General features: G+C 47.0%; 1 protein-coding gene across 1 annotated transcript in view; it reads right to left on the bottom strand.

The window, feature by feature from the left end:
* The window catches only part of SLIT3 (slit guidance ligand 3), a 572,899-nt gene that overhangs the window by 174,320 nt on the left and 373,563 nt on the right, over window positions 1–25,016 (bottom strand). Inside the window, exon 5 of the mRNA XM_079145392.1 lies at window positions 11,752–11,823. Coding sequence (XP_079001518.1) covers window positions 11,752–11,823 — 72 coding nt within the window. The remainder of the gene's footprint in view (window positions 1–11,751; window positions 11,824–25,016) is intronic.

The raw sequence follows: 25,016 nt of genomic DNA, 5'->3' as shown, positions 1-25,016 counted from the left end.
AGAATCATCAAACTTTACCATCTGAACAGAACTGGAAGATTATCTATCTAGTCTAGTGATTTTCAAGCCTTTTATTTTTTTCCTCACTAAGCTCTTTGTCGCACAAAATCTCATGTTGAACACTAATGTCTAAAGAGATGATTTAAATTTGTATCATTATTGAAAAGTGACTTCTTATTTGCAGATTCTTGAAATGGTAGAGTTTCTCAGAGTGCAATTTGAAATCTGCTGATCATATGCCAATGATTTATTTTATTAGATGAGGAAACTGAGACCCAGAGGTTAAGTGACAGCTGAGGCGGCACTAGTATTGGTTTCCTACGGTGCTATAACCAATTACCAGAAAAGTAGTGGCTTAAAGCAACATGAATTTATTTTCTTAGAGTCCTGGAGGATGGACGTCCTGGCTGGGTTTCCGTGGGCTAATGTCAAGGTGTGGGCTAGATCTTGTTCCTTCTGGAAGCCCCAGGGAAGAATCTGTCTCTTTGCAGATTAGGGGCCATCCAGGTTGGGCTGTTATGCCCTGTATCACATGATCTTCTCTCTGCTTGCAGAACATGGGTTTTTTTTTTTTTTTTTCTTCTTATAAAGACCCTTCTTATTACACTGTGTTCATCTGAATAGCCCAGGATGATCTATCCATTTCAAGATCCTTAATCTAATTACATCTGCAAAGTCCCTTTTGCTGCAGAGGATACAGAATCAAAGATCCCAGGGATTAGGACGTGGACATTTTGGGGGTTATTATTCAGCCTACCACAGGAAGGTAGCAGTTAATGGCAGAGCTGTCTCTGAACAGCACTTCTGGGCTTTTTATTAGTACATTCTATGTCTTGGAGGAGACAGGGCGAGGGGACCGAGTGGGTGGAGGATGTACCTCCACTTTTCCTCTGATTTACTGTATGCTTCATTCCTTATAACTCATAAGCCAGAATGGGCTGTCCTCACTGAAGGACGTAAGAGAAGGACAGATGACACCCCACACACACACATTTTAAAATTAGGGTTATCTTAGAGCAGGACCCTGTTAACATAACCTTTTTCTTTGTATCTGTCAAGGAAGTGAAAATTTAGTCTGTTAGATGGGACAACCTGAGCTGATTTAATGCTCTGATGGAATAAAAGTTGCGATGATAAAGAGTATTCTTAATGGCATCAGGAGAAGGGTAATAGTATTTCTACTTAACATACGGGGAAACGGAGGCCAGGAGAGCTGCGACTCTGCTTAAGGCCACATAGCGGGAGGGGCCAGGATTTGACTCTGAAGGCTGGTGCTCAGTCCTGATCCAGCCGCCTCCCCACCGCACGGAGAGCAGGACCCGGCCTGGGCAGGCTCTCTGGACTACGCGTCTCTGCAGTACAGAGGCTACTGCCCGCACCTCACACAGGGCTGGGAACCTGGGGCCGCTCCTGCTGACTCGCTCGCTCTACGGCACTTACACTTGGGGTGTTGTTTAGCATCTCCCAAAGAAGTAAAAGGAAAACTGTTTTGTTGGAAGCCAGGGTCTACACAAGTTAGGCACGTGCTCTACCACCAAGCCACACCCCCAACCCCTAAGACTAGGTGCTTAACCACTGAGCCTCCCTTATTATTAGTTTTCATTTTGAGCCAGGGTCTCACTAACCAGGTTTTTTTTTTTTTTTTTTTTTTTTTTTTTTTTGGTACTGGGGATTTGGGAATTGAATTCAGGGCACTCAACCGCTGAGCCACATTGCCAGCCCTATTTTGTATTTTATTTAGAAACAGGGTCTCACTGAGTTGCTGGCTTTGAACTTGTGATACTCCTGCCTCTTGAGCTGCTGGAATCACAAGCATGTGCCACTGTGCCCGGCCCTCACTAGATTTTATTTTTTATTTTTTAATATGTTTTTGTTGTAGGTGGACACGATATCTTTACATTTTTTAATTTATTTTTTATGTGGTGCTGAGAATCGGACCCAGGGCCTGACATGTGTTAGGCAAATGCTCTAGCCCTGAGCCACAACCCCAGCCCCCTCACTAGTTTTTAATATTCTGAAAAACGGAATAAATGTGAGCTATTGTGGAAAGGTGAAGAGCTTTTTCTGTACATTTGAAAGCTCGTAGTTTTGGGCTCAAAAATGGAGGAGGCATAATAGGAGGGGCACGGGAGTTTCTGGGCAGTAAGACTGCGCTGTAATGATGGCTACGTGTCATTGTGCCTTTACCAAAGCCCACAGAACATGCGACACGAAGAGTGAGCCTTAATGGGCGCCAGTTAATAATGACCCCATCATGATGCCACTCTCACACGAGGGGCTCCTAGTGGGAGAGGATGTGTGGGCCCCGTGTGGGGACGCCCTGTTCTCTCCTCCGTTCTTCTGTGAAGCTGAAGATGCTCTAGAGAAGAGTCTGTTAATTAGAAGCTAAACAAGGAGGCTCACACTTTTGGACAGTCTCTATGGTCTCAGAAATCCTTCTTGGGTTGTGACCGCCACAGCCTGCCTGCTCTTGCCTGGGGTCTTAGCTGGAGCTGGAAGGCAAGACAGCTTTCCAACGTTCCCACTGAGCTGGATCTGCTGCTTCCTTCAAACTGTGCTCCGGCTTCCCGAATCTCAGAGACTTCCTGGCTAATCACTAAGAAAAGCGCCAACTGAGAGTCAGGACTGAGGGATCCTGAGAGTGTCTACATGACCCACTCCCTCTCTTTGAGACAGTTCCTGAATTTCTTTGGACCTCAATTTCCCCTTTTACGTCTGGAAGAAAATAAGCTTCTCCCTAATGATCTGGCAAAGCTGCTGTGGTAATTAAATAATATGTATGAAGGTTTTTGGAAAACCATAGAGCATTGTTCAAATGTAGAGCTCATGGTTTCTCTGAGTCCTTCCAAGTATTTCCCCATCTTCTACATTAAGAGAGCAAGGCTCAGAGTAGTTAGGAAACTTGCCCAAAGTCACACAGGTAGTCAGAAGCAAAGCTGGAATTAAAAAACAAAAACCCAGGCCTGACCTAAAACTCCTACTTTAAATCATTATCCTCAGTTGACCCCAATAAGATAAAGAATGAGGACAGCGGCAGTTAGTGGAGTCTCCCAGTGTGAGCTGCACAGTAACACTCATTTCCTTTCTTCTAAAGCCACTTTCATTTCTCTTTGGAGCTGAAAATCTCAGACAAAATCCCAGACAATTGCAAATATCCCATAATCTCCCTGTGCCCTAATCTAAGGGTCCCAGAGCCACTGTGCCTTCCGGCTGAGATACTTGCCTTAACAACGTTACTTGCAATGGATTTTGTGCTCAGAGGGGTTAAATACCTGTGATGAGTTTTTAAAAAATTGGTCCACAAATAAAATTATCCCAGATAATAAATTTTAATGCTGGATCAAGAATAACAGCCTCCATTATCCTGGAAAACACAAAGCCTTCCCTGGGCTTATTCTTGCTGTCTTGATTTCATTCTTGGTTCCTGTGATATAATCATCCTCCTCATTCAGGGCTTGGTGTCCTCTAAATGTGGGTGCCTCTTTCTTGGGAAAGGTGTTTGTTCATCCATTTGTCACTTGTTATTCTTGAGCACCTACCATCAGCCAGGCACAGGCCTGCCTCCTGAACATCAAACAGCAGGCAAGGCAGCCTGGCCTCCCCCTATGCAGGTAACTGAAGAGAAAGCTCTGACATAGGATGGAGTGTTGGAGGAAGTACGTGAAGCCCAACGGAGGACCATCAGTACTGTTTATGAAACCATGTAATCGTGGTCTGGAAGGAATTCTTGTCACCCATGCAACTTCCAAACCCAGGCACAATTTCTGGGATGCGGCAGGTACCACAGCCTCTCCTGGCCTTTGGACAATGCTGTGCCATATCTCTGAGAGACTGATGGGGTCTAATTTACCTGTTGATTCTCTTTTTCTCATTTCAGGGGACATCAACAGTTACTAGAGTCTCTGAGTGTGATCTCCACAGTAAGACTCATCTCCTCTCATCTTAAGCCCTTTTCATTTCTCTTTGGAGTTAAAAATCTCAGACAAAAACCCAGTCAATGGCAAATATCTCATAAGCCTCCTGTGTCCAGATCTTTACAAATCAACTGGTATTTATTGAGCACTTAGACCACTGGCCACAGGGCAGACAGAGAAGAGCCCTCTAGGGGCGTGCGGATCAGATGCTCCTCTGCATCTATCTGTTCCTTTCCCTCTTAGACACATGCGTGCACACACACACACACACACACACACACACACACACACACACAATCTCAAGATCAAGGGCTGTATCTTAATCATTTCTTTTATTTCCAGGACTAGCTTTGGGCCTGGCAGGGGTAAGAGTTCAAGAGTTTTGTGGAAGAAAGAATGGAAAAATGGAAGAATGGAAGGAAGGAAGGTGGGAGGGAGGGAGACAGGAAGAAAGGCATCTGGATCTCCTCCTTTAGATGGCTTATCAGCCAACTGGAGTCCAGTCCAACTTTCTCCAGCAACAGTTCTGAACTGAAGGCTCAGCCAGGATTGCATAGCAGAAAAGCCGGTGCAACCCGCAGCGCTGGGAAGGTGGTAGGTCAGCGTTCGCCCTGACCTCCAGACGGATGGCCTATCCCCCTTTAAGCTGCAGCCTCCTTTTGTGAGGAGAGCCAAGCACTGACCCGTGCCAGTCAGTCCACAGAGGTGACTTGCACAGCAGTCCACCTCTGCCTCTGCCTGGTGAGCCTGGCCACAGGCGTGCAGTTCACCACCGGGTTAGCCTCGTGCCTCTGCATTTGGATGCTGCCTCTTAGGTCTGCTTTCTCTGCCTGATCCAGGCCCCCAGGATTCCTGAGCTGCTGAGCAGTCCCCTCACCCTGGCCCTGACTTCACTCCCTCCCTGGGCAATACCCCCTCCCCGCTGTTGCTGGAGCCCTCTGTCTTAAACGGTGATCCAATCGTGTCCCAGATCCTCCGCGCTCTCTAGATCGCGGTCTTTAAGGTCCTCTCCTTAGCTCCTGCCCCAAGCCTTGTCTCTCTTTCCTGTTTCTTGCTGGGTGTGCTTCAGCACCAAGCTCTGAGAAACATCAACTCTTCTACACCTCTGTCCCTTTGCAAATATTGGTGAATTTTCACAAGCTTTTCTTCTGCTGGGAATGCCCTTTGCCTACATGAACTCCTATTCATCCTGCAAAATCCATTTTCATTTTCTACGTGAAGCCAGAATCAGATGTGTCTCCCTGGGCTTCTCCATGTCCTTGTCCTTACCTCCAGTGGAGCCCTGGTGCATGTCCTGCAACTGCTGGTTTATCAGTCTGTCTTCTTGCCAGACTATTGGGTCTTACCCTTCCCAGAATATCACTGTCATATGAGACGTGTTAACAACTACACATGATTGCTGCTGTGTGACAGGCCTTCAGCAAGTGCTGCTGGAGTGCACGAACAGATGCACTTCCTCAATGTGGCTTCAGTCAACCTTCCTCTCGGCCATGAACAGTTTGGGCATTGCAGACATCACCCAGGGACCCAGACAGGCAAAATCTCGATAAGTATAAGTTTGTTATGTGTGGCATACAGAGACGAGTTGATAAATAAAGGAACGAGGAAATTTCAGAGAATGATGAGTGCTCTGAAGAAGTATAACTAGGTAAGGGGGTAGGGAAGGGCAGTGGAGGTGGAGCTGCTTTAGATGTGTCAGGGAAGGCGACTCTGAGCTGAGGCCCAAAGGATCAGAAAGAGCCAGCTGTGCGAAGGACTGAAATTGTGTAGCATCCTGGGCAAAGTGACCCACAAGTGCAAAGGTCCTGAGGCAGGAGGAGTTTGGGGCATTCAGGGAATGAAAGTGTACCTAGGAAGCCTGAGATGAGCCCGGCAGGACGCAGATCATGTAGCACTGGTGGGGCACCAGGAGGTGTAGACACCATTCCAGACTGAGGGCTGCTGAGATTAGCAGACGGAGATGCAACCAGTGAATGGGTGCTTGGGTTCCTCCCCTCACACAAGATGACCGCCTGCTCACTGGGGCAGAGACAGCCCTCATTAATCTCAGGAAGCGGGAGGGCAGACTCGGGCAGTGCGCAGCCCAGACTAACCAGAGAACACAAAGGCCGCCCGCCTGGCTTTGTTTGCAACCGTCAATTCCAAATTCTGCTAGCTGGCAGAGACAGGGGTTATTGATTTTCCCTTCTGGAATGCATGTCCTACAGAGTCCTCGCAAATAGAAACTGAAAAACAGAGGGAAACATAACTGCTCAGGAAGACCGGACAAGGGGACTTTTTTTTTTTTTTTTTTGAAAAACAATTTATACTGGTTTTCGTCTTTTTCTTATTATGCTCTGTTGGATGGTGGCTTGTCCTCTCCCCCCGCCCCCCCAATTCCTTTCTTTCTGTCCTATCTCTGTGTCTTTCTGGTTGTGGTTTCTCTTTCTCCTGTGTCTCTCAGTACTAGCATGGCATTTGCATATAGTAGGCACTTAATACCGGCATCGTGCATGCGGGTCCGCAGGTCAGTCCCTCTGTGGGTCTTCCTCAAGATCAATTTGTTCATATAACTGTCTGTCTCTTTTTAAATATAGCACCTCTTGTCCTTCCAGACAGGCAGCAGAGAATGGGACCAGCCCATAAATCCAGCTCTCAGTAACTGCGTGGAGTGGCATCCCCAGCTAATTACTCTTTCTTCTCTCTGGAGAAGCAGGAAGCAATTAGGGGCTTCCTTCCACCGCCTGGGAGGGGGGCAGGGCGCCAAGTCCCTTGAGCAGCAGCAGCAGCAGCAACTGATGGCTCACACGTCTGTGGGGTTCAGGCACCCTGGTAAGTCGCAGGCCTGGCCACTTGCTCAGGTGAGTGGCCCCCACTCTCCAGCGGCATTCCTGGTGTGCCTGCATGGGGAGGAGTCTGAGTAGACAGAAGTACCTGGCTAGAGTCCAAAAAATGCTGGATGTGTTACCAATGGCTGACTGGGTAGGAAGCTGAGGAACCTCGATGTTATCATCTGGAAAATAGGGGTATTACAGTCCCTTTCTTCTTAAAGGGAAATGTCAGGGTAAGCAAAGACAATTCATGTCAACATTACATTTTGCAGTATTTTTCAAAAATAGACAATCCTTGATTTTCTCCTCATCATAAAGCATATGGTGTCATGAATAGGCCTAATCAGCTGTCATTTCACATATCATTTAGTTTGAAGCCTGATAATGTACTCCAATGATTTATCTTCCGCTCCAACTTTACTTAAGGTAATAGAAGAGCAGTGTTTTAGTCCCTGAGCTCACACAATGTGGTGGAGAAGGCTGGGGCTGGGTTTCCAGATAAGGACAAGGATGTGCACCCCTGAGAGTTAAAGCTTGCTGTTCACTACTCGCAAGGTAGACACCCACCACGTGGGTGACTGACACCTGTTTCTTTAACAGGTTTTATGGTAACTTAATTTCTACAAAGCACCTCCTATTTTGCATAAGCAAGGTGCTGGAAACTGAACCCAGGACCTTGGGCATGCTGATCACAACTCTCTACCACTGAGCTTTGCCCCCAGCCCCCAGGTACATTTAAATGTATAATTCATCATCACTTCTGCTAGGTGCTAATCCTCCATGGATTTACTCTCAGCTCCCATCCTACATCTCCAATCACCCTCATGACATTTTCTCTTAGGGCAATAGGGTCACTTAGTCTAACTCCCTCATGTTTAATAAAACCAGGAAAACAGGCACAGAGTCGTAGGGTGGTTAGCATGTTCCTTCAACTAGCAAGAACAACAGGACAGGCAGATTCACCAATGTCCTAAGGCACAGAAGGTGCTCTGTCCACATGGCCCTGAAAACTGGACATCACTTACACCCAGCACCATTACCACCCGACTCCTGATCCTCCACGCCTGGCCCTCCCCCAGTCTTTCAGCCTCAATGAAGCGGCGGCTCCAAGAAGATAGGGCTCACACATCTACATGGTCATCCTCTGCCATTTTCCTGAGAAATGGCGCTCGGCAGGTGCCCCAACAATCTTTTGATGGGCGTGTGGTCGAATGTCTCTGAGACTTGCCATCATGCCCTGACTCTTGGAGCTTGGAACTCTTGTTTGACACTTCTTTTGCCCCTGCTACTAAAAACCATTTTGTCACCAAGGGTTCTTGGTGGCTTGGTCTCCACAGGCAGCTTGCTGTGGACCCCTCCTTTCTTGACTTCTGACTGCTCCCTCCTAGCTCTCCACAGCCTGTCCTCCTGCCCCTGCCCCTCTTTCCCCAGCTCCTCCTGTCCTTGGTTCCTCTTTCAGGTTGGTCTCCACCATGACCTGTCCTGGGTTGGAAGCCAGCCATTTTTGATAACTGCATTCCTTGCAGGCAAGGTGCCACTGTCTGGCCACCACCCCTCATCACCTACTCTTCTGCTTCACAATCCCCCAAAGCCATGAGGTGCCTCCGTGTGTGCCCCATGACACACACACCTCTTGAGACCTACATGCACCATCTGCCTCACTTGCTCAGCATTCTAATATTGTTCAGGCCCAGCTAAAATCTTTACTGTTAGGACAGCAACAAAGGAAGACAGCAGCAATAATAGCTAGAACTTTCTAAATACCTTCATGATTTGTTCTTATTTCATTAACCTTCACAAAAATCTTGGGAGGTGGGTCCAATTCTTGTCCTTCTGTTATAGTGGTTGAAACATATGCTCAGAATGTCGAGTCATGTGCACCTAAAATAGGCATAATTCATACAGAAGCCAAAACCAGGTTCCCCACCTCGAGGCCACAGACAGTGCTGAAAGCTAGTTTTCCTCTCTGGCCGCCCCTGGCTGTGGCAGGTATTCATTGGCAGCTTTCACGTTGACTGGTATTTGACTGAACATTCTCTTGGATGGATGTGTTTCTTGTCCCCAGTGACCCTTTTTGCCCCTGAAGAACAGGAATTATGCTTTGGGGGCCTGGTGGGTTCTGCCCCATAAGCGCATTGCTGGCTGACTGATTAGGAGAGTGCTCAACAGCCCTTAGTAGGTGCAGTGGATTCTTCCTCTGGGCCTCGGGTTTACTATGCTCCTTCTTCCCCAGGACCACATGCTGGTTCTGGGTAGGAACAAAACAGAAGCCAACTTCTGCTGAGCTTGGGCTCCTCAGAAACAAATGCAGGTTGAGCAGTCCTAAGTCAAAACGCAACTTTTTGAGCACCAAGTGGGCACCACAAAGGAAAAGTCCCCACCAGGAAACTGTTTCATGCTCAGAATTATTAAAAACATGGTATAAAAACACCTTCGGGCTATGTGTATGAAACAAAAAAGAATTTTGTGTTACAACTTGGGTCCCATACCCCCAATATCTCATTATGTATATGCAAATATTCTACACTTCTGGTCCAGGCATTTCAGATAAGGGGTACTCAAACTGCATTTGCATGCATTTTTTATAGAAGGTAGGCCCGACAGTCACTTGCTAGAGTAACTTAGGCATTTTGAACCTTTCACTTCTAAGGCCTTTGCCTATCTCTTTGTTAGAGATACTACAAGTTAAAGCAACTTGTAATCTACCCATGAGCAAACAATAATAACATGAACACAAAGCCCAAGAAACATGAACAACTATTAATAACCACTGTGGGATTTAATCATTTTCTTGAGAATAAAAAACGCAGCTGGTAATTACACATCCACACTTCTACATCATTACATCATGTCTGTTTGTTAACTGATCCATTTAAAACTAGTGCCACAGGCTGGCAATGTAGCTCGGTGGCAGAATACTGGCCTGGTGGGTACCAGGTCCTGGGCTCCATCTCCAGCCTGGGAGCTTAGCCTTATGAGAGCTGACAGACTCATCTCTTTATATACATAATACACTCATTTGGGGCCCAATCATGAGGAAGCTGGGTGACAGTTGACCTTGATTTAGTCACTGACCCTCCTTGGGCTCTCTATTTTCTCTTGCCCTATTGTTCTGGGATGCTAATTAACACAATCTATTGATTTTGATTCATGTGTACAGTCTTAAATTCCTAAAATCCAGAGACTGAAATGTTGGAAATGTGCTTTCTGGCCTCTGGCTGAGAAAGTGTCCATCATTATTTATCTAATAGGTTTGGTTTGTACTTCTTTCCATGAGGAGGTGTGAGGAAGTTAAGAAGTTCCTTCCTCCCTTCCCTTCTTTCTCCCCTTGTTTTGCAGTGCCCAGGATTGAATCCAGGGCCTCAAGCACGACAGGCAAGCCCTCTACCACAGAGCCACACCTGTAGCCCAGAAGTTATTTCTTTTCTTTCTATTTTTTTTTTTTTTTTTTTTGTTCTTGGTTTTTTGCGGTGCTGGGGATCGAACCCAGGGCCTTGTGTTTGCAAGGCAAGCACTTTACCGACTGAGCTATCTCCCAGCCCCAGAAGTTATTTCTCAATGAGGTCTACACCTGTCCTGCAGAGGGGCTCATAGCAGCGTGGCTGTGCCTACTCCAGCCTCTCCTGCTCTTGAGCAAACACTTCCAGTAGACACAGTAGGCAGCCTTCTGTCCCAGAGCCCCCTGCAAAGTTCTCTCAGCCTCCCTGCCCCTCCGCTCCCACACATGCCTCTGCCCTATATGTGCTTTGCACGGTAAACACCAAAAGCTTTCCACTAAGGCCCCAGCCATGGGGGAGGCAGATAACATGCATCTGGAAACCATTGTCAACTTCCCTGGGGTGTGCCAGGAAGCCTGAGCCCTCCATTTGTTATAGGGAAAAGTGACAGTTAAAGTAAGTTCTTTCTTTCTTTCCTTCCTTCTTTCCCTCCCTCCTTCCTTCCCTCCCTCCCTCCTTCCAAATCTCCTTCAAGACTTCTCAAATTGAATTTGAGGCTGTGGAGGAGGTTGGTGGCCAGACATACTTGCTCAGCCAAACCAGACTGTCTTCTGTGGCCCATTCCAAAAACATGTCCCCATCCCACAGGCATAGCTGTGTGCAGAGTTCAGAAAGCACAAACCATATGAAGGTAAGGGCCTGGGAGTTGCTGATTAGGAGCAAAGCCTGGGGTCAGGTAGAAAAGGATCAGGGTTATGTGGTGAATTCAGAGATGAACAGTCCTGCCTCTTGACCCTGGTGACGGCAGCACAACTCCACCTATGGTCAAACGGCACAGAGCGAACCACACTCACGCTCACACGTGCACATAGACAAGCACGCGTGTGAGCTTCAGTGTGGGTACTGGGAAGTCTGACGGTGAGCCTGTGGATGGCACCAATGCCAATTCCTGGTGTTGCTGTTGGCCCCTGGTTATACAAGGTGTCACCACTGGGGAACTAGCACATGGACCTGGGTCCTATTTTTTTTTTTAAGTCCTGTCAATCAATTATGATTTTAAAATAAAAAGTCAAAAGTAAGCAAAAATCTAGTGTGATGAAAATGGATTTGGCTACATCTCCCCAAGGTCCTGGATGAAAGTCCCAGGGCTCTCTTGAGGCTGAAGACGAGACTATTAATAAGAGAGCTTCATCGTCGTCATCATCATCAAAGCTCCAGTTTACTCAATGCTTACTGGGAATGAGGCATTAACTTTTTTTTTTTTTTTTTAATTTTAACATTTACTTAGTGCGTACAACATCCCCACCACACTATGGTCCCCATTTATAGAAGATGATGATGACATTCGGAAAGAGCTGACTTGCATCTAACTTGGGTGACATGAGGCTCTGACCCAGGCGTGGGATTCCGATGCTTGTGGAATGGCCAGGAAGGGCAGGGCTTTGCGGAGCTGTCCTGGCACACACTTACACAGGGCCCTCAGCCTCTGAAGGTGTCCAGATCACCCTCCTGTCCCTTCCCTCTCACCCATCCTGACCAGGGAGCCCGCCTGAGCCACAGCTACAGCAAAGCAACAAAAATAGCACTTACAGATTCTTCACGTCGGCGATGCCACGGAACGCCTTCCTCGGGACCCCCTGGATCTGGTTTTCACTCAGATCTCTAAACAAGAAGAGAAGAGGCAAACCGTTAGAGCGCCAGGCTGGCTTTCTCTGCATCTCATTACGATAACAAAAACTCTCAGAGGCTGCCTCTGGGGTCACCAGAAGTGTTTGGGGGACTGTGTAGTCTCAGGACCAGGGCTGCTACAAGCATTCGCATTGTGTGCGAGCGAGATGGCGTTTGCTGAGATGGTTACCAGGCGGAGACGCTCGCTCCAGGGCGGGCTCTGTGGGTGGTCTCGCACCTCCAGGCCACGAGCCAAGATTCTGGGCTATTTGTTGCCTGCTCCACACCCAATGCTCTGTTTTGCCACCTCCCAGAGAAGACCCCTTTGCCCCCCTTCCCCCAAAGCATCCCACCCCCTCTGCAGGGTCAGCACCACTCAATCTCCCGTCTCTCAGGCTGTCCTTTGATGCCCAGGCTCTCTGCTTTTGTCATCTGGGATGGGAACAGAGTCCGGCCATCTGATTTTCTGATGGGAATGACCACTTCAGCTTATTCTAGAGTCCCAGAGATCCCCAGAGTCCTCTTGGCTCCTCTTAGTGATAAGTGTGATGAATTAAAATTGCATTTCTACAAACCCATCCAAAATAGGGGTCCCACCAGCACCTTGCTGAGCATTAAGCAGCACCAACATACTGCTTTGAGGAAGGCAAGGGATAGGGTGAGGGGCCTGCAGCTGGCTCAAAGCCAAGTCTTGTCTGGGGGTTTACGCAACCCCAAAGTCTGAGGTTCCTTTCCAAACAACAGATGCTGTGGGCTGTTTGGTTCTGCTTTCCGGTTTTATTTTTTTGCTCGACCAAACACGTGCACTTGCTTTCATTCAGATCTCAAGCCCACTTGGATCTCAGCAAGTAATCAATCTGTAAAGACCCATCGGGCCTCCAGGGTGCACGAGCGACTGCGGAACACTTGAGCTGTGTGTCAAGCCAGGCTCTTCTGCACCACCACGGCTGCAGAAGCATCTCCAAAGAGACGGTGTGGAAGGGGGCATGCGTGGAGACCGCACTGAGGACGCGATCAGCTGTGTGTGTGTTCTCCAAACATAAAAGGTGTGTGTGTGTGTGTGTGCGCGAGCGTGTGTGTGTGCGTTCACACATCTGAATACATATACATAGCTTTAGTTTGAAAAGAACACACAGAAAAGCCCTCGAATATTAAGGCCAAAAAATTAACCACTCAGACATGACCACTGCTACCAATTAGGAGTAATATGGATGAATTTCACCTCACACTATACAGCCTATTACAAACTAGTTTTTACTTACTATATTGAGACCATCTGTCTCAATACATCAATGCCAACATTTTTAAAGTTTATATAACATCCAATTGTATGGATGGCTATATGATCCCAAATTGTTGGGCTGGCATTGATTGATTTACTTGCCATTTAAAGGAACACTGGGATAAATTTCTCTGCCCATACACTTGGGGACACTGTGTCCAGCCATCCCTTGGCGCGCAGGGTACAGACATCCTTGTTTGAATTGCTCAGTAGACAGATTGTACAGACAGATGCTCACACACTGATTTTTTAAGGGTGCCCAGTCAAAAGCTGTGAACCGCTCCCTATATATTTGGAAGGAGAGGTCAGACAACCAACCTCCACTAAAACATGGGCTGTCTGTCTGGACAGTGTGCAAGAGGGAGGAGGGAAAACAGAAAGGAGAAGACAGGCTTCCACTTACTGCTCTCGCCTGCTGAGAAAGCTGACCAACAGCTACAACTCAGGATGCTAGGGACTGGGATTGTCTGGCACTTCCCTCAAAGCAAGGCTCAGAGCTGGGGCGGCTGCAAGTGTCAGGTTGCAGCGTGAGTCCTACAGGCTTCCAGGACTGAATAACAAGGTGCCCACATCCCAAATCCAGTTTCCTCTGTCTGTCACTGATGTAAGTAAATTTAGATGCACAAGGAGCCCCCTCGCTGGCTCCCCCAGCCAGGCCTGATTCAATGAGCAGGGCTCCAGCCTGGAGTCAGGGCACTGAACAAAGCCCATGATGACAGCGGAGGTCAGGCAGTGTCACCCAGGCCACTCGGCTGCTCTCCATCAGCTTCTGGAGAAGGGGCCCAGGTCCTGCCATCGGGCTAATGCAATTTCTACCAGGCATCTGGGCTGCATGGGAGACTCCGGCAGCCACAGAGGGCCCAGTCTTTCCTGCCAAGGAAAGGCTGGTTCACAGGCCACCAAGCCCCTGCCTGCCACCCTCCCAGCCTTGGCTGCTGTCTTTGGTGGTTCTGGGAGATGAGCTCTGCCACACATCTGATAAATGGCTGATGAGGGAAATCAGGGGCAAGGGAAGCCAACGGGAGAGAGGTTTAGAACTGTCAGCCTTGACCGAGGCTGGCAGCTGCAATAAGGGGCATGTATCCCAGGAAGGCATTAGACCGTTTTGAGTAGACTGCATCCCGTCTTGAAACACACTGGAAGGAGGGGCAGCTGTACAAAAGTTCTGGTTTGCAATATGGCAGGATGAAGACAGGAGAGTCATATTTAATCAGAAAACTGTGGCACATTCATGGGAGAGATCCTACACAGTCATTCAGGCAAAATCCCGTGCTTGGGTGGGGCAGCTGCTTTCGTTTTTGGTCGCTGTGTTCTTTCTGCAAATGTCCCCAGCCTTGCTCTGACTTAAGGAGCCTGGTGTAAGGCATGGTTTGCTTTCTTTCTCTTTACTGTTGCTTTTCTCCTGCCCTGACTGAGTAAAACAGTAGATTGCAGGGAATTTATCTGTTCCTCATGACAATCTGCTTGTAAATTTCATTAAGTTTATTTTGCATTGAGTCTCTCTTCTCCAGCTAACATCCTGCTGCCATGCAGCTGCAGGATTGTATATTGATTTCATAAATACCTCCAGTGGGCTGACAAACTGACAACTTTAATGGTGTTACTGATGGGGCGTGGAGGAGGGTTCAGGGCTGGGTGCTTCATTTTCGGGTAACTATCCCTTCACAATTATCGCTGGGCCTTTGTGAGGGTTCCTAATAGCGTGTTTATCTCAGCATGATGCCAGAGCTTAGGGCTTTTGTTAAGTACAATCCTTGAGAGACACGAGAACCACCATTCTCCGCTGACACTTAAATAAAAACAACTAAATCTATCCATAATGCCTAAGAGCCTACTTCCGGCTTGATTGTCTGGAAGCACCCTTCACCTCAGAAGCAACTCACAGAGATGCTTGGAAGTGGGGGGGGTGGGGGTGGAATTTTTTTTAAATCTTTATTTATTGATTTTTTTTTTTTTACATTGGAAGAAAGGTACAAGGTTGGAATAGGGCAGGGGGAGGGAGGCAAAGTGTGCTGGGTTTTTCTGGGGACATAAAGAAAGATGGCAGTTGGGGAAGTGGCACCACGAACCCAGATGCCTTTTTAAATAATTAGGGCTGTGAAAGGAAAGGACTGCATTAGCTAAAGTGCATTTCCCAGCTTCCGGAAAATGATTAACCGACTGATTATTCTATCCAAAAACACAAGACCAAAGAGGACTTATTAAGGAGACAGGAAGTCAAACCGGAGTTGGCAAGGACTGATACATCCCGCTTCCAGGCAGCCCTCCCTCCCCCCACCTTTTTAATTTACTAAAATGCTTTGGACACAGATTAACTTTCTTCACAAATTTATTATTGCTTCATCTACCTTGAAATGGGAAGTGCAGACACTTTGATAAATGGATTGAAAGGTCGTAGAGTTCCAGTGGCGCTTTTGCAAGGCTTCTTGGGCCTCCCTGCAATGTCGGGGCGGCACCCCTAGCCCTGCAGGATGAGAAGCAGAAAATGCTCTCTTCTTTACTCTAATCCCCATAAAGCACCAGCTCTGGTCACACTCATACCACCAGGAAGGCTCATGTGCATTAAATGGCAGTTTATGTGGGGGTTTTGCTCTTCAGCATTGATCCCAAATTGTTTACCAAGCTACAAAATCGGACTGGAAGCTCCCAGAAATTTGGGGGAATTCTTGTTGCTGAAGTGTACGGAGTTACTTATGAGTTGCATGCTCACGCAACTTGCTCGAATACTGCACGACTCAGTTTCCCCATATTTACAAGGGGATATTAATTGTACCAGCTTCATCAATTAATTGTCAGAACCAAGTGCATCCACAGGTGTAAAGCACATCGCACGGCACCTGGAACACAAAAAGCATTCCAGGGATGGCTGTGTGCACTTCTCAGAATTTCCCCCCGTGAGCCCTGGGTTTCCATTGCTGGAAATGTCCTTTTTCAACCACCCCAGGGCACACGTTACAACTCTAAACAGTAAGGCACATAAATGTTGTCAGTACTATTTCCATAAAACCGCAGGGAGGGAGTAAAGCTTCCCTCATGTACCATCCAGAAAGCAGTAACCACATTCGATTCTAGATTCTTTACAATGAAATGAGAGAGACGGATTCAGCACAAAGGTGGTCTTATGCTGGGCTCTCTCAGAAGCACACTGAGCCTAAGATTCATTAAATGACTGATTAATGAAGTCCTCTCAGGAGAGACCAGGCTAAAGAAAGGGAGTAAAACACAACAGGTGAGTTCTCAGACTTGGTCTGAGGTTTCTGCCTGTGAGCAAGGAAGCTGGGCCACTGAGCCCTGCTCAGTCAGTGTGTGGCTGGGGACTCCCCAAGAGAAATGCACGCCCACTATAATGCTGAGCGAGGTAATGTCAACAACCCAGGAACAGATTGAAGGGGTCCCCCAGCTATGAGACTTTAGCAGTGAAATCCACAGATGCAGGAGATAGAAGCCAGTAACAGCAGAGGACCAAAGGCATCCTATCCAGAACATTCAGAAGATGGCTCCAAGGAAGTTCTCCTGAAGTACAAAGCTCTCAGCAGATTAAAGCACTACTCTCAAAAGATGGTCCATCCAGAGACAGGGACAGAGGCCACACAGGAGCTAACCTTCCAAAGAAATTGGAACAACTCCATGGGGTTTTGATGAGTTCTATACCCCCTCTTTCCCTCCCTGAACCCTTTGCACTGAGACAAATCAATGGTGCCTTTTTTATAACATTTGAAAAATCCACCAACTCTTCATTAGCCAAACAAAAATAGGGGATGATAAACAAAGCATTGATATTTGGAAGCATTTTGGATTGGGGATGAGGGTGGTGAATTACCATTGTGATTCTCTTAGGCCTGAGTATACTTTCACATTTTCTGCCCAGTCAGAGGAAATCTGCCCACCGTGCACTCATAGTAACCAAAACTCACTTAGGAATTTTAAAATCTCTGACAATAATCCCCTGATCTAAAATTTCTTGTGATCTCAACACTATCCCCTACATAAAGCTGAATTCTTTGCACCCCAACTCCTGAACCCAAACTCCTAATGTATCATCCCCTGTGACACATCACTCTGCTTTAAGAATTAAAGGCAAGGATACTGTTTTACCTACATGATTTTATACAGCAGAAGGGACAGACACGGAAGCAAGATTATTCCCTAGGGATTTTACAATGCGGACTTCAGGGAGGATTTATCTTACTAGGTAAACCTTGTCTACAGGCAATTTATCTTAATAAGCAAGATGATATGTTTGCAGTTGGGTTACTGTCAAAATCAAATGAGCTGCAAGTATATGTCCCAGCAATGAAGCCCTGGTCCTTCCAGCTGGAGATGACAATGGCGTAAATGGGATCATTTCTGAAAGAACTGCAACCTATCTCAGGGAGTCAGAGAACCAAAGTATCAATGGGGACACAAACAAAAAGCAAAACCCAATTATTTCGCACCGTTCCGGTTGCTTCTGAATCTTTCATTGCAGCAGCTTCCACTGAAGTTACTGAACGGAAGCCATCAACAAGAGCTCTTCTATTCTGTCTTCTCTGGAAAGCTCATTAGAAATGTCCTCGCTGTAGATTGGCACGTTTGGTGGATCGGCTCTTAGCTCACATTCTTACTTTTCCTCAACAGAGATGATCTGAGTACCTACTATGTGTTGTGCTGCATCACGTGTTAAAGATAGAGAAGTGAGCAGAGCCAAGTATCAGTCCTCCTGTGGCTCACCCTTGGTGACTCCAGTTGCAGAGAAACAGTCTACCTCACATTGACAGAAACAAAATAACCCGCCGGCACCTCTGGAGGCAGCAGCAACATTTTTCACTGCTTTTTGTCTTTTCAACAAGAAGAAAGCCTGTAGCTAAATACACATGGCTTTTTCAGCTTTGTTCTACAGGACCCAAAGTCTTTCTTGTTTTTCTAGAGAGAAAGGGAAAGATGTCCATCTGAATCACTAGGATTGGAGGGTACATGTTTATTTTGTTGAGTATTTTGTATTTGTCTTTCCAGGAGGACAGTTTGAGAAAATCAGGGTGGCATGAAGATATATTAAGTGCTGGGCCAGAAGCAGTGGTACACACTTGTAATCCCAGTGACTTGGGAGGCTGAGGCAGGAGGATTGCAAGTTCAAGGCCAGCCTCGGCAACTTAGTGAGACCCTGTCTCAAAATAAAACAACAAAAAGGGTAGCTGAGTGGTTCAATTCCCAATACCAAATAAAAAAAAAAAAAGAACTGGTATGGTTCAGGGAGTTCCTTCCCACAACAAGTTCATGGCCCATCTGAGCCATCTGATTGGAATTTATAGATGGTGCTTCAAAAACATATAGGTTCCTGTTACTTTTTTTAACTTAGGTATGAGAACGGCATTGTGGTTATGCTTCCATTCTCTTCTATCTATCTTTGAGAAAGAAATACTGAGATAATTAAGGGTAAAATGATGGCTAGGTTTTGCTTCAAAATAGAGTAGAAGAGGGGAAGAGGGTAAAGGTCTAGAGAAAATGAAATGGTCATGGGTTGATACTTTTTGGAGCTGAGTGTTGGTTAAATGAAGGTTCTTTTATCATCTGTGCCTTACTTTAAATATATGTGAAATTTTATATTAAAGCACTGTCACAGATTCCTGGGACCCAACCCAGACCTATGGACTCTGATCCCTGAGAATGTGCTCTGGAGTATAAAATCTGAACAAGTTTGAGAACTGTGGGTAGAATGGTTAGTGTCTTGAGTAGTGCTAAGTTAACACCCCGACACTGCTATTAACAGGTTGGGTGCCTTTGAGACTATCAGTTCAATTCTCTGAACTGCAACTTATATTTCTTAGACAGGCATCACAGAGAAGGCACAAGCAAGTGCTTTCTAGAACCTAATGCAATCTACAAATGCAAATCACTAACTACATGTGAGTAGCATGAAGTTAACAAATGCATACCTTATTGCCTTAAATGTTTAGGTTGGATTTTCCGGAAAAACTTAGGCTCAAGGTGCAAAGGCCTCCCATGTCTGGGTGAGGCTGCTGGTGCTGGACAAGAAGACTACAAAATGGGTAGAGTCTCTGTGGAGGTCTGAAGTGGAGACCCACATTGAACATGTATATTACAAAGCCATTCAGGGACCCAGTCTGAAGACTGAGCTAGAAGGGGTGAGGTGTCATGGATGGCTGCAGCCTCCCCTGGGGTCCCAGAGGCATAGCTGAAGAAAGTCAAGCCCTGCAGGGAGTGATTCCAGTTTTCCTGGAGGGGCTATTCTGGGGAACAGGTGAGAGCAGGACTGAGCAGCCAGACTGAGAGACAGATCAGGAGCTGGGATATGAGATGCACATCAGAGCTAAGGGGCTTGCGCCCAGGAAGCTTTCTGGCCAAAGGGAAGAAGGCAAGAGCCAGACAGGCTGCAAGCAGGGGCAGAAAGCTGTGCATGGAATTAGGGTAATTGGTTTGCTCTCATTATTACCAGTATGAGTGTCCTTTGTGTCTCTTGATGGGTAGATATTCTAAAGTTCTCAAATCCTTCAGAGGCACACAGATAAAGTGAATGAGTAAACTGGGCTGTGTGTGGGCAATCAGGAGCAGTCAGGGCAGAGCTGGCCCTAACCACTGGCCAGCAATCTATATGGTAATATTTTGGATATAATGATTATATCTACATCTATATTTATTTATAACCATATTATATTCATATCTATATTTATTTCCAAAATACTGAAATCAAATAATTCCTTATCTGGTTAACAGGACATGTCAGCTCTGGGTTGAATTTAATCTGTAAACTCAGATTTGTGCCCAGTAAGGGGATGGAGGCTGTTACCCCTCTGGGGGAGATCTGCTCATTCTAAGACGGGACAGTCCCATAGAGAGATGACATAGGCCACAAATGCAATATACAATTTTCCCCTAGCCATATTACAAACGGCAAAAAGAAATAGTTGAAATTAATTTTAATAAAATGTTTTTAAATCATTATATTCCAAATATTACCATTTTGATATATAATCAATATACATTTATTGAGACATATTACATTTTTTTGTCATATCGAGACTCTGAAATCTGATGTGCATTTTACATACATCTCAGTTAGGACTGGGCTGTAGGCTGCTCAATTTGGTCCACAGCCACATGTGGCCAGTGCATGCTAGAGCCATAGTTCAGTACTAGAATACAAGCCAGCTCTGTGGCCTCTCAGTGCAAGGGAAGGGAAGGTCTCCGGGTGTTGGGGCTAATCTATGGGAGCCAAAGAAGGATGTTTGGGGTTTTAGATGTACCAAGAGGAGATGTGGAGGAGATCCAGACAGGGTTGAAGGCTTCGACTTCAGGGAAGCAAGCCATAGCTTGGAATAGTCCAGTCATTTAGCCATCCTTCCTCCCTTGAGCAGAGAAGCTCCCTCCAACCACAGGATTTAATCTTTCCAAACCACCACTGTGCCAGGGCTGGCAGGGTTAACCAATGCTTCCAGGCCAAACAGAAACTTTCTTCATTTAATTATCCCACGTAACTCCAACTAATGCTCTTTGTGTTCATGAGATAGCATTATAATTGACTGATCATCTCCAGCAAAGGGTACAGAGGCTGAGCTTCTCCACAGCTTGCTAATCCCTGGGATTATCACAATTTAGCGACAAGGCAGCTGCATTAGATGGGATTGGGGGCTGTCATTAGCAGCCCAATTATCCTTCTGTTCTGGTCCAGGCTTCCCTGTGTCACCCAGTGGTTCAGGAAACACGAGCAAGATTCCAACAACAGCATCTGCTTCCAGAGTCCACTATGTGCCTGTGACTGCATACCTACCTATCAAGGACACAACCGTGATTTTGGTGTCTTTATACTGTGTGGAGAAATCTGATGCTGAAAATCTGATCATGAGGCTACAATTATGTGTCTGAGATAGTGCCACGCTAAATTTTAGGCCCGATGGGAGCTTTTGGTTTACTGTATCAAGCTTGGAGGTAGGGAGGCAGTTAAACTGGTTCCAAAGGATGCAGACCCATGTTTTGTTTTTGCTCTTTGTTCCAAGTGATGTGTCTGCCCAATGGCACTGGGGAGAGGGAACTCCAGCCTGCCCTCCCCTCCTCCTTTTCTCTTGCAGCCATCTGAGGCTTTCATCCCTAATTTGATTGTCGTAGCTGACACTGTCAATCTGAAATCCAGTAGCATATCTAATGCTGGCTGGACAAGGGGAAGGCAGGGGAGGAGGGGGAGGAGAGGGGGCTGCAAACCCATCTGGAGAAGTAGCTTTATGTAAATCGATCCTTTGGCCCGAAAGCTGGAGCCGGGCATTTGCTGATTAATTGGAGAAGCGTCCTTGTTCCCGTGTCTTCTTTGGAGAGATGGCCCAAATTGAGTCCTCTCTTCTTCCCAGAGACATTCCCATGCCAAAAAGCTTTTGCAATTAGGAGATGAAACCTTGTGAGCGAGGGGGAGGTGGCGGGGGTGAGGGAGCATTTATGGAATCGCTCTCAAGTGAAGCGCGTGCCTTTGGCCTGCTTTCTGACTAATGGCTCCCTGGGCCCCCTGGTCTGCCTCTATCTGTGGACCCACAGCCTAGGTTCAGAGGCACAGTATCCCAGAGGGGAAGGTCTACTCTGGCAATAATTAGCAAAAAATGAGAAGATGGGGACTGTGTTTCTAATTTTATTTATTTATTTTTTTTGGTAAATTTATAGTTTCAGTTACCATGTGGGCCCATTTCTGTCAGTGGCACGGAGCAGAGTTGAGAAAGAACCTTTAAGTAAAATGAGATAAAATGTGGTCCTTTTAATTCAGTAACAGGGCCAAGTTTCTTGAATTTGACTTCACCTAAGAGCTAAAGGCCAGCTCAACACCGAGCACTGGACACGTGAGTCTGGAGCTGGGGAGGTTGCTGTGGTTGAGCTGCGTGCTCGCTGGAGGTCAGCCTTGGAGTTGGGTGGTCTTTTCTGCTGGCTTTCTCATTAAACAGTGACTTCATGTGGGTAAGGGGTTCCGCTGAGCATGAGTCTTGACATATGGCTTAAAATATATATCCCGAATGGATAAAATAATAAGTGAAAATGATTTCATGCCCTTGCCTAGTTCACGGATGATCGAGAGCGAATCTCAAGCTCTGGAATCATTTCTCTTCCCCAAGTCCAGTTTGTCCCTTGGGATCATAGGACTCTTCCTGTCCTCCTTTACCTTCCATCTCTGCCATACTTGAGAAGTGATGCCACTAGAACAGGCTTGCGTTCTAAGGAGACACAGAAAACACTTCCACTGAGCGGGGCAGTTATCCAAGCTGAAGTGGTAATGAGCAGGCACACGGGGAAGGTGGGTTAGGGAGACAGGTGGTCAGGACTTCCTGAAGGCGGTGGAGGCCTGGTGGAAACCTGGTCTGAAGGGTGCAGCAGATTTGGAAAATGAATTCAATGCAGAAAAGGGACATGAGCCTGGCAATGTTTCACTTCCAAGAATGAGTCCCCCTCTCCCTTTTCTGAGTCCTGGTGCCTGTGAGATCAAGAGGACATGGATAAGGAAACTCCAGGCACGGAACAGATGCTTCCGCCGTGGACCCTGGGGGAGGCTAGAGGGGATGATAGGTGCGCAGAAGGTTCTGATCATCTTTGGGATAATCGACACCAGTCTGACTTCTTCCTGCCAAGTTGTCTGAAAGACCCGGAGCCTTCCCAAGGATGGGTAGAAATAAAACTGGAGAGGAAGTGGGAGGCGGAGAGCAGGTCAGGAGGGAGAAGCCGGAGACCCTTCCTCTGTTCCTGCAGCCTCACAGGTTCCGTCTGATCAAGAGGAAAGGTATCCTTGAACACTCTTTGGGTCGCCTGCGTGCCCTGCCCTAAACCCAGTCATGTTGCGGGCTTGGCGACCTCTCTCTCCCACTCAGGGAGAGAGCGCTGGGCCACTGGACTGTGGTCTCTTCTGTTTTACTGGAGACAAGCACACCCGCTGGGACTGGGTGGGGAGGGCTACACCTCCGGCTGTCACTGCCCAAGGGCCAGGATTTGGAACGCAGGGCCGTAGCTCCAGAAGGGTGGCCTGTACATGCCTGTTCTTTCTTGTAACTTTTCAGAACCCCATTAAACAAGCGAAACCTCAGTGGTGAAGGTGAGATGCTATCCTGGGGCCATCTGCCGATAAAATCAATGCAGCTTTAGAAAAGCTCAAAATTATCTTCTACCTAAACAGGAAAGCAATTCAGCAAGAGCTCAGCACCCTGAGTGACAAGGCTGCTTCCCAAAGCCCGGCGTGGGATGAAGTATCTGGTGGCTTAACCCATGAAGCCACGCTAACACTATGGAAGGACATTTCTCATCATGACCTCTTGTTCTATTTATTGTTCCATTCAAAGCAATTACAGTTATTGCTAATAACTCACCCCTGTGGAGGTCCTGTATCGACGGAAGGAGAATAGATGCTGTTCTCTGGTTTATTTATGTAAAAGCAGATGCAGTTCAATGGATTTACACCAAGTTTGAAGTTAACACTAATATTTAATCCCAGACCCGCTGCTGGCCACTTAGCTGGAAAGGCGCTAGACAAGGGACAGGAGAGTTAGGAGAATCCAGCGAACTGCAAAGATGAAATTAATTAGCAAAGGACGGGAGACGGCTGCCACTGGTCTCGTGCCAAATACAGCATACTCCCTTGTCCCCGGCAAAGAGAAAATGACCTCCCTCATGGGAGGCAGAGGAACAGAGAGAGGGATGAAGGGGGCGCTTTCTCAGAAATGCCTCCCTGAGACTGTTCACTGACGACGCCTGACCCACATTCCCTGATAACTCCCTCCCTGGCTCCAGAAGTCCTATACCTGGCCAAGACCTTGGGAAGCAGGGAGGCACCGGCTCAGTAGCCTGGAAGATCCTGGGGAGAAACCCAGCTCTTTCGTTTGCCACCTGTGTGACTTTTTATAAGTAGATGACAGTGTTCATGCCTTAGTGACCTTATCTATAAAATGGGGACTGTGAAGTTACTTACATCAGGGAATGACTATGAAATTGCTAAGGTACCTGGCTCATAACAAGCACTTAATAAACACTAGTTATGAGTACTTGTACATGTCTGAGTTAGCACTTCAACACTAAGTGGAAGATAAGAAAATTCCCGTCTCCTTCCTCAGAGAATATTCCACAGTGCTATGACTTGGATCATAACCCAAAGCCGTGGGTTAAAGGCTTGGTCTCCAGGGTGGTGCTCTTGGGAGGTGGTGGAACCTTTGAGAGATACCGTCAAATGAGAAGTCTTTAGGTCACTCGGGATGTGCCATTGAAGGATATAGTAGGACCCAGCTCCTTCTTCTTCCTCTTTTTTCTTTCTGGCCATGAGTTGAATGTCTTGGCTCCACCATGTCTTCCTGCCATGATGTGCTCCCTCACCCCAGGCCCAAACACAACAGGCCAATAGCTCATACACTGGGACTTGCAAAATGGTGATCCAAAATAAATCCTTTCTCTTTATGAACGGACCCTCTCATGAATTTTGTTGTAGTGAGGGACAGATAACTAATGTACACGGGAACTCTAAAACTGGAAAGCAGCAAGCCCGGGCCAGTTTCAGTTTGGAAGAAAGCAATGATTGGGTTCCACTCAGTATGTTGTACCTCAAAGCTTCTCTGGGTCCGGCAGGGAGACTCTTCCTTATGGAATTGACCAATGTCCCTGGGATAGAGAGAGTGCATGGCAAAGAAGGGGACACAGGTCAAAGCTGCTCTGTTCCTAGTCATCCCTGGGAAACGAGTGACTCTGCAGAGATTGCTCTGCAGAGAAGCTGGTGGGAGACTCCACAAGGAGAAGGGAAAGGACAGGGAGCCTGGGGCAGCTGGAAGGACAGTTCTGAGACCACAGCTGGGCAGGGAAGACCAGGAAGTAGCCTTGATCCAAACACATACACTAGGCTGAGAGCAAAATATCAGTTCAGCCACCTCTGTGTGACTCAGGGCGAGTCAAGGCATCCATCAAGGGG

Source organism: Sciurus vulgaris (assembly GCF_902686455.1).
Source record: "Sciurus vulgaris genome assembly, chromosome: 6".
NCBI lineage: Eukaryota > Metazoa > Chordata > Mammalia > Rodentia > Sciuridae > Sciurus > Sciurus vulgaris.
The sequence above is the reverse complement of the archived record's forward strand: the minus strand, read 5'-3'. Positions and strand labels throughout refer to the sequence as shown.